The sequence below is a fragment of the Solanum stenotomum genome, unplaced genomic scaffold (assembly GCF_019186545.1).
Source record: "Solanum stenotomum isolate F172 unplaced genomic scaffold, ASM1918654v1 scaffold10698, whole genome shotgun sequence".
In the NCBI taxonomy this organism is placed as follows: domain Eukaryota; kingdom Viridiplantae; phylum Streptophyta; class Magnoliopsida; order Solanales; family Solanaceae; genus Solanum; species Solanum stenotomum.
The window spans coordinates 1,917-11,922 of NW_026021204.1; the positions used below are offsets into that span (position 1 = coordinate 1,917).

General features: G+C 27.8%; 1 protein-coding gene across 1 annotated transcript; it reads right to left on the reverse strand.

Annotated features, from left to right (window-relative positions):
• Window positions 1-1,545: 1,545 nt before the first annotated feature.
• LOC125849787 (uncharacterized) lies at window positions 1,546-2,961 on the reverse strand. The gene is made up of 3 exons (XM_049529761.1): window positions 2,955-2,961; window positions 2,781-2,859; window positions 1,546-2,055 (listed from the first exon to the last, which is right to left on the reverse strand). The coding sequence occupies exons 1-3, from the start codon at window positions 2,958-2,960 to the stop codon at window positions 1,670-1,672; spliced, it is 471 nt and encodes a 156-aa protein (XP_049385718.1). The 5' UTR covers window position 2,961; the 3' UTR covers window positions 1,546-1,669.
• Between the last annotated feature and the right edge of the window lie 7,045 nt (window positions 2,962-10,006).

Genomic DNA, 10,006 nt, shown 5'->3' on the forward strand with positions numbered 1-10,006 from the left:
TAATGGTTAAACTTATAAAAGGAGTATTCTACTTATAATGTTAATGAACTTAAATAAATCTATAAATAAAATGGTTAAAAAATAAGATATAATATATAATATAAAAAAGAATGTTATAAAGATGGAGGATTAAAAATGACAAAGATAAAAACAGATTTTGCATAGGATAGCGGGGAAAAAATGATTATTTCTCAAAATTGAGGAGAGAGTTTGATTTTAAATCAAAATTTTAGGGTGTAAATGATTTTCAGTCATATAAGGGGTGTAAATGTCTGATTTTAAAATACATGAAGTATATCCAAAATGAAATCATATAATAGGAATATTTATTGTAATTAATCTTTTAAAAATGGCAATATATATGTTGATATCCTTTTTCTGAGGCAAGAATCGTGTTGGAGCTGCTAATCATTAAAAGTATATAATATCTATTAAAGAAAGGCACCCCTTACCCCCTACACCCCCCCCCCCCCCCATTCTTTGAAATTGTTAAATATTCAGATAGAGGAATTTTAATGAATTAGTTAGAAATATTTGGAAGTATGACCTGTTAAACATTCTTGAGTTTCAATGGAAATACTAACAACCATGATATTGACATAAATCATAGTTAGTGAAAGTCAAATTAGGAAAAGAGTACGAGATGTTGGGGGTGTGCGTGTGGGGTGGGGGGGGGGGGGGGGGGGGATCACGAAAAAATATAAACGAGTATGATGACCATTTCATATTTCTTCATTTTATGGATACAAATTTCATACATATAAGAAAGTTGAGATGCATGTATGTTGACATTTTATGTGTTACTAGTGGATTAACACATATAATTTATTAATTTAAGTTATATATATAAACAATTTTTGTAATACATAATAACTATTCAAACATAGTGTTAGTGATTACGTCAAACAAAATATTAAGGGACTTTTTTTTTTCCATAATATTAAGGAACTCACAAAGAAGAACTATGTTTCTCTTAACCTTAGTTGGTCTTCCTTTGAAAAAAAAGAGAGGGATGGGAAGTGATCAAGAAAAAGTTAGTTGACAAAAGATCCTGGAAAGGTGAGATATTTTTTAGTAGCTAAGGTTAAAAAAAAAAAGTTTCATTACTTGTAAATTTTGACAGTGAATTCCGACATAGAAGTTTTAAATTTTTTGCAATATAATTTATATATTTGAAAACATTAAAAGTATTATAAATCATAATAATTAACAATTTAAAATATTTAAAATGTATATAAGAAATTTCTGATCAAAGATAAACTTTGCAGACTCTTTGAGATTCCAATTGTGTGTTAAATAAATTGGGACGAAGAGAATATCCAAATAGTTTTATTGCTTTCGTATACAGAGTAATGTTTTCCAGTTTTCTCATATTTGATTTGATAAATATAACTGAAAAATATATTTCTCCAGAAAATAAATATCTTAAAAATTGAAAAATGACTTCCTACAGAAAAATAGAAAAAACAAGTTCCACAAATAGTAGGACCATTATATTCTTTTCATCCTTCAACACACCTAACATGTTGTGCCTTTTAAGTACAAAAAGATAGTGCAAACTTTGCTATGCCGAAACTATAGGATAGTAAAAATGCCCTTGCATGTAAATGCAATATAGTTGAGCATCCTTTGTATTAGGTTGAACAAAAATTCCATTTTATTTGAGGAATCAAAAAATAGAGCAAGATGGATCATAATTATCATAAACAGGTTGGCATACAGGATAATATTGTACACATGGAGGGTTTGGTGGACAATATGGAGGGCAATATGGTGGACAACAATCACAACATGATTTGCAACACTTTTCTTTTTCTTTTTCTTTTTCTTCTGCCTCTTTTTTCTTCTTTGCTTCTTCTTCCTTTTTCTTCTTTGCTTCTGCTTCCTTCTTCTTCTTTTCTTCTTCATCATTGGGAGGTTTCACATCTTCAACACTCACAATGTTAGCACACCTAAACCTCCTCTTTATGCACCTCATCAATTCAAATGAATCAACCCCTTCTCCTATCACAATCAAATGGCCTTTTCCCTTATCGACATTCACCGACGTAACACCTGCATCGTTTGATTAGACATAAAATTTTGAAAATGTTTGAATTTATTATCTAAAATAAGTTATTTTATTTAGGATAAAAGCAGAGAATTTTAAAGTTAAAGTTATGTTTAAACAAACTAAAATGAAAAATGTGTCACGACAGAAAAAAGTACTCTCTCCGTCCACTTTTTATTGTTATGCTGCGTTTTTTGAAAGTCAATATGACTAATTTTCAAAGTTAAATTAGATTACATTAATTCGATACTTTGAACAAAAAATTTAGATATTCAAAAACAATACAAGAAGTACTATAAATTGTAATTTTTGTACATATCAATATAATATACAAAAATTACATCATAAAATGTTAATCAAATTTCTTATAGTTTAACTCTATAAAAGAAAACTATAATAATTAAAAGTGGACGGGAAGTATTCAATATGAAATTGGCCGGTCAACAATATTGCTAAACGAACTAATCAAGAAGCTAAGGAAATGATCTTTACATGAAAATAAAAGAATCTAGAAGGAATAATATGTTGCAGAATCAAAAGTGGCTCTAATTTACGATCAGATGAATGAATCGATAGAAGCTCATGTGGGAAGTTTGTTTGACTTTTCGATGGAACAATTCCATGATTTTTCGATCCCATACAAACAAAATACATATAATCTTTTCGAATTTACAGACTTTGATCATCGAATATTCAAATTTAATTTAGGGATTTAATAAAAAAAACTTACCACATATAGTTACAGCAATCTTCATTGCCTTTGATATGCACCTATCACTGCTTACTGGGATATCAATCACAATTTTTTTCTGTACAACAAATGGACCTTAGATTAGCCATGGACAAAAAAAGAAAAAAAAACAAACAATTAATCCTAGCTATATTTAATCTTTTTTCAACATACCTTCATGTTCAATAATGCTATATATATTTTGGAGCTTTGTATAGGAATCAAATAGGCAAAAGTGGCCTATATATATAAGAGATGTTTAACATATACAATATTTAAGACATGGATGTATGTACTAATCATTATCCAAGAAGCCTATACGCTAAAACAACTACTACCCCATGTATATTTTAATAGATAAAAGTCAAATGCAATTTTTTCTATTTCAATCATATAATTTTGGGAAAATTAAATAATTAAGCAAACATATACTAGTTAATTAGTCATCATAGATATAGTTTTAGTTAATTGTCACTCGTAACCAAAATTCAGTGATAATTACGTGGGCTGAGGTTTCGAGTTTATATAATTCTCATGTTTGTATAATTCAGAATTTGTATAATATAATTTTCCTAATTTGTATAACTTTTGTATTTCGTTATTTCGAGTTTAAACAAAAATAGCTCAATTATACAAACATACCCGCGAATTATACAAACTCATGACCCACGAATTATACAAACCCGCAAATTATACAAACTAGGCAGTTTAAACTGTAGCTACAACTTGTAAATATGCAAACTGTAGCTATGGAGCATAACTAAGTTTATTATAGAGGCTATTTGCGAAAATTTCTCAATAATTTACTCCATCTGTTTTAATTTATTTATTTTTTATTTGACTCCAGATACAATTTAAAAAGAATAAAGGACTTTTAAATTTTATTATTTAAAATTAAAAATTTGTGCAATATATCAAAATGTCATTTAAGTCTTGTGTTAAGATCTTAAATGTGTCGTGTAAAATGATAGGGATAAAGAGAAACAAATTACAATGAAAGGAATAATATAATTTGTTAGCACATAAATGATTGATCGATGTGATGCTTATTCATAAAAAAAATAGGAAACATAAAAAAATGAGAAACTTTCACATATAGTAAACATAAAAATCATATGTGTATGTTATAGCTATAGTTTGCATAATTGTGCTCCATAACAAATTTTATGTTTGTTATGGAGCTTTTGATTTGTATAATTTGCTAGATACATCTAATTTTATACAAATTGTTCAGTTTTGTATAAATTCATTTATACATTGTAATTCGTATAATAAGATCTGTATTTGTATAATTATAAGTGTATAAGACAAAAATATATGTATTTGTATTTGTATATACACTTTTCTCTCGCTTTATACAGACACAAACGCATTCTATACCGAAATGTATAAAATGGCTAATTGTATACCGAATCAGATGGCAAAAAAATGGAANTGTATAAAATGACTAATTGTATATCGAAAATGACTAATTGTATACCGAATCAGATGGCAAAAATAATGGGATGTTTGCTGCGAATTACAAATAAAATAAAATATGGCTATGTCATTTAATTTGAATTAATAATTTGTTATTTCATACAATTTTCCCCAAAAAAATCAATCGATGTGAAGCTTATTCATAATTAAAAATATGAAATTTTATAAAAATATACTTTTGTTGCCAAGTAACCTCACTGAAGTACTACCTCAACCTGCTTTTTATTAACTTAATTAAGTAGGGGATAAAATACCAACTAGGGTACTCCAAACTCTTCTTAATTAATTAATTATATTCTATGATAAAGTATTTTATCTCACATACTTGAAAAAGATATAACAACGTTAATGGCATACTAATAATTAACAACATAAAACAACAAAGAATATGGAGAAAAAAAAATTGTACGTATTCACTAGGATAACTTAAGTTTGTTTATCCAGTTGGGAGCGCTACCCCTGAATGGATTTTGTGGTGCGTGATTCAAATTTAATTGGAGCTCTAATGTGGGCTTTCGGACACCGGATGGGGAAAAAAAAATTAAGTTTGTTTGGAAAATTAAGAAAAGATATACACAAGAATTATAAGTATATATATAGACAAACAAAATAAAATTTAGTTTCTTAAAAATATTATCTTATTCTAAATGAAAATTAATTAGTCTTATAATTATGATACTCCATTATTATGGCTTCTAAATTTTTATTTGAGTGAATTTTGAATTTTTGTTACCTTCTTCACTACAAAATAGAAAGTACAAATTAAATTGAATAAAAAAACAGTGTAGTACAGTACTAATTAAAACTTGCCATTGGCCAAGACTAAATCAATAATAAGACTTTGAGGTTAATTACTATTCGGTCTTCCCTTTCAAAGTCAACTTTTTAAAGAGGTTTTCGTCTAGTTTGGCTGCGTTTGGTATGGAAGAAAATATTTTTTAATTTTTAATATTTTAATTGAACTCCAAATAATTGATGTATACAACTTTTTCTTTAATTAATCATTGATAAAGGATTATCTTTAATAATATTGAGAAGGAAAAGGATAAAATCATTTTCCTTTTGAATATTATAAAAGATATTATGGTGGAGTATCTGGTAAGTACTCATTTACCCTTAATTAAGAGGTCTCGAGTTTACGTCCCTGGATACGGAGTCGTGGGAGTGTTTTATCCCCCAATGTGGATCGACTTTCTAGCGCGAATCCAAATTTAATTGTGCTCGTCAATATATATATTGAATATCGAATATCGAATGAAAATCAAAACCAATAAAGGGATAAGATCTTTTGAGGAGTAGGGAATGAGCTAACCTTTTCTTTTTTCCAACACAAAAATAGTTCAACATAACACCGACAGGTGATAAGTTCAGTAGCGCTAAGATTTGGTTGAAACAAAAAGCACATATAAAGTTTCATTAAATATTAGTCACATTCAAACTAAGAAAAAATAGATATATTAGGTGCTATGGTTAAGTTTACATGTGGTGTGTAAAGCTAAATAATAATAAAATACTGTTGGTTCATCACTCATGATACAGTACTAAATAATCACAATTTTCACGTTTAAATTTTAATAGTATATCGTTGTAATTTTTATAGATATTTTGATTGAATTAATATTAAAAAAAATAGTACTTAATTATTTTATATAGAAAAAATAGGAAGCTATTCATTATTTCTGTGAGAATTTATTTAGGAAAAACTACCTAATTAAACATATTACACTATCATATATATTATTATTATCTATATTTTCAAAAATATTACGTATCTTACCACTAATTAAGAGTTTCCTACGTATCTTATATTTAGATACATGTATTTTTTCTACCGGATACATAAAAATAGGGAGAGAGGCGAATAAGATTGTAGAGGGAGGCGAGCGAGAATTCGTATGAATCACAGATACATGTGAATCATACTAGATACACACTATATACATGTATCTGGAGTGATTCACATGCATCTGGGATGTCAGATACGTTGGAGTGGCGATAGAGGTGAGCGATATTTGTTATGTATCTCAGATATATGCGAATCCACTTGGATATAATGTATCTAGAACAAATTACACTTAATTTTGACCAAATGTATTTGAAATACGTAATATTACAAACTAGAGTATATTTAAGTAATTAGCTCCTAAACTAGTGGGGTTTATGTAACTTCCCATTATCACCATACATTTTTTTCAGCAAGCTGGTTCGGTGAAAAATGAATGAGAAAATCATGTTGTATAACACAAATTTTTCACTAATTCACGGTGGGAAAAACATGAGATGTCTCAAAGAAGACAATTGTAGACACGTAATTTTTTACCAAACTTAAGGTATTACACCATTTTTAGTACATAAATATTGGCTTATATATAAATTAAATATTTTATTTTTCATCATATTTTAGTAATTTTATTTTAAAAGATTGAAAAATTACAAAAAAATATATGTTTGCTTTTAATTTAAATTTTAATAAATAAGCTAGTATTTCTTAATTATATTTTTAGACTAGCTATTTAATTTTTCTTATATTTTATTAATTCAAAATAATTAATATTTTTATAATTTATACATATATATTTAATTTTAAAAATATAATAACCTAAACTACCCTCACCCTCCACTTCACCTTAACCCCCACTTCCCCCTCACACTATACACGACACACACACTACCCCCACTCCCCTCAACCCCACACCTATATACTACTTACCAACATAAACAACAGGAAAGGAGAGAGGAAGAAAGAATAGGAAAAAAAGGAGATAAAAAACATATAACACACATACACTACTACATATACTACCTACGAACTCCAAAAAAAGGAGAAAAATTTTCAGCAACCCAAAAATCCCACAAACCAAAACATACTACTCCAAAAACTACACCACACACACGGAGAAAACAAAAAAAAAATCGTCCAGAAGACACGCCAAAAAAGGGAGAAAAAGAACATCCAAATATTTTAATTTCCTTGCAATTACTACAACACACGGAAGCAAAATACAATACACACCCACATCAAAAATAACAAAGTTTCGTGGGTGTTCTAATCGAGGTTCGATCAAGATTTTGCGGTACTTATTCTCTTTATTTAAGGTTCAACTTTGCCTTATCTCTTTAATTTATTCATGGAATTTGATGTAATTTTATGACAAGTTTTATTATATTTTTGTTTCATTGAAATGATTTATTTGTTAGTTGTTATATCTCAATTTCATGAATGAAGGTAGCTTTAATTGATGATTTTGTTTTTTTTATTTATTTATTTTTATTTGTTAGTTGTGATCTCTAAAAAATGAAAGGGTCATAACATTGTTCTTGTCTTGATTTAGATAATAATGATAAAGTAGGTATAGTTAGGCTAAATAATAAATACATAAATAAATTATTGTTGTTTTATTTAAAAAACAAAAAATGAGTTTTATTTTTTACAATTCGTTATTGTTTTATTTGATTAGAAAATGTATACTTAATTTTGATGTTAATTTTAAGAGTAATAAAAATATTAAAATAAAAAATAAAAAGATATGAATATGATCCAAAATTTTATCTTAGAATTTAGTATTTTATTTTATTTATTTTTCTTTATAAAGACCAAGTATTTTCTTTTAACATTAGACAAAATTTTAGGTACGTTAAAATTATTTGTTTCGATTAAGAATGCGGTTGCGCATCTTTTTTGAGACATAAAAAAAAATCAAGGATGCAGTGATGCACCTTGTCCAATAATATAATTAAATTTTATTAATCTAAAGTAGAGACTTATAAAAAAAAAATAGATTATTAGGTGTGATGCAAAGAAGACAGTTATGTCTCCAAATGTCAAGATCGAGAATGTAGTTATGCGTCCGGTTTAAGACTAATAAAATTCAACAATTAAAAAATAAGCAAACCATGACGTATAGACACAAATCATCCAAAAAATATATCAAGATAAGTATAAATCAATAAAAGTGACCGTGCTAGAACCACGGGACTCGAGGGATGCCTAATACCTTCCCCTCGGTCAACAGAATTCCTTACCCGAATTTCTAGTTCGCAGACCAAAATAAAGAGTCATTTCCTTTTGATTAGGGATTAAACAAAAAGGTGACTTGGAACACCATAATTCAATTCCAAGTGGCAACTCTAAAAAATTAAAATAATCCCTAATCAATACTGTCACTTTAATTGGAAAAACCCTATCTGCCGCCATGCGTAAAAAGGGGTGTGACATATCTGTCGACTCCGCTGGGGATTAACCAGAATTCGAGCTTTGTCTATTGACTTTTACTTGATTTTATTATATTATTTCATCAGATATATTGTTTTGATGACCTAATTTGCTACTTGCTGCTCATTTATCGCTTTTATATTGTTGAATTGTATATGATTGTCTTCTCGCGCACCATCTGAGTCTCTAAAAATAGGGTAGTAGGGAATGCAATTATGCATCCCACTTTCTTTTGAGATAAAGTTGGAGTGTCTAGGCACCCGTGAAGTATTTTAGTCACAAATGTTAGGCAAGGTTGGACCAGTAATGAAGTCGGAATAGCGCTGCTACCGATAAGTTGCTCCTCCCTGGCCCGAGTTGTCCACTCGGTAAACCGGTCTAGAAACTAATCTCTTTAGGTTTAGGCCTATTAAACCTGATATACAGACATGATTATCCTTAGTAGGCTCCGCTTATCTGCATCATTTGCATTTTACTTAGTAGATTTGAACAAGAATTGAGTCTGTCTATGGTCATGTATCCCTCTCTTACTTGACCACTTAGATCATTTTATGTGTTATGTGTAAATGCATTTGTTGTGCCGTAATTTTCCTAACTTTTAGAAAAATCACCTTTTTGAAATGTTCTAAGTACAAAACAATTTGAGAAAAATACTTAGAAAGAGTCGCCACTTAATTTTTTAAAGAAATTAAGAAAACTTATAATTTTCAAAGATTTAAACAGAAAAAATCATTTGAAAATACCAAAGAGGGTTCGGGGTTCAATTTACACATTCGAGAAGGGTTTAAGCATTCGAAGTGTCCGCTAACATGCGGTTGACCTGCGACTTGACTAAAATATACTTTTTGACTAATTTTTTTTTTTTTTTTTTAGAAAGGGTGATTAACATAAGAAGAATAACTTACAATTTTTGGTTAACTTAAAACAAAGTTAAATAAATGACACATTTTATTTTTTATTTTATTTTTAGAAAAAAGGGATCCAAAATGAAATATTTTACTTGAAATATAAGTGATTAGAATATTAATAAAACTAGATTAATTAGAATTTGTTTAGTTCATTTTAAAATAAATTAAACCAATTTAATAAATTAAAGTATGAAAAATAATTTTTTGGAATTAATTGACTAACCTTTTTGAGAAAATAACTAAGTAAGTATTTGTTTATTTATTTATTTATTTATTTACACTATTAGATTAACTTTGAGAAAATAGTTAAACAAAGAGCGATTTTATTTTTTAGGAAAAAAAATGGGACCTTAATTAAAATATTTGAATTAGAGACAAGTAATAAGAATTTTAACGAAACTAAATTAGTTGGTTTTTATTTGAGTCATTTTTGGTTTATGAAAAAACTATTTTAAACTAAAAAAATAAAAGAAAAAGTTTTGACTAAAGATTATAAATGACAATACAAAAGTTGATAAAATAAGTTTTGTTAAAAACAAAACAACTCAGATGAATAGTTCGTCTTTTGGGGAATTCAACTAAGTTAATTAAAAATTCTAAAGTTAGAGTTAAACAACAAATAATAA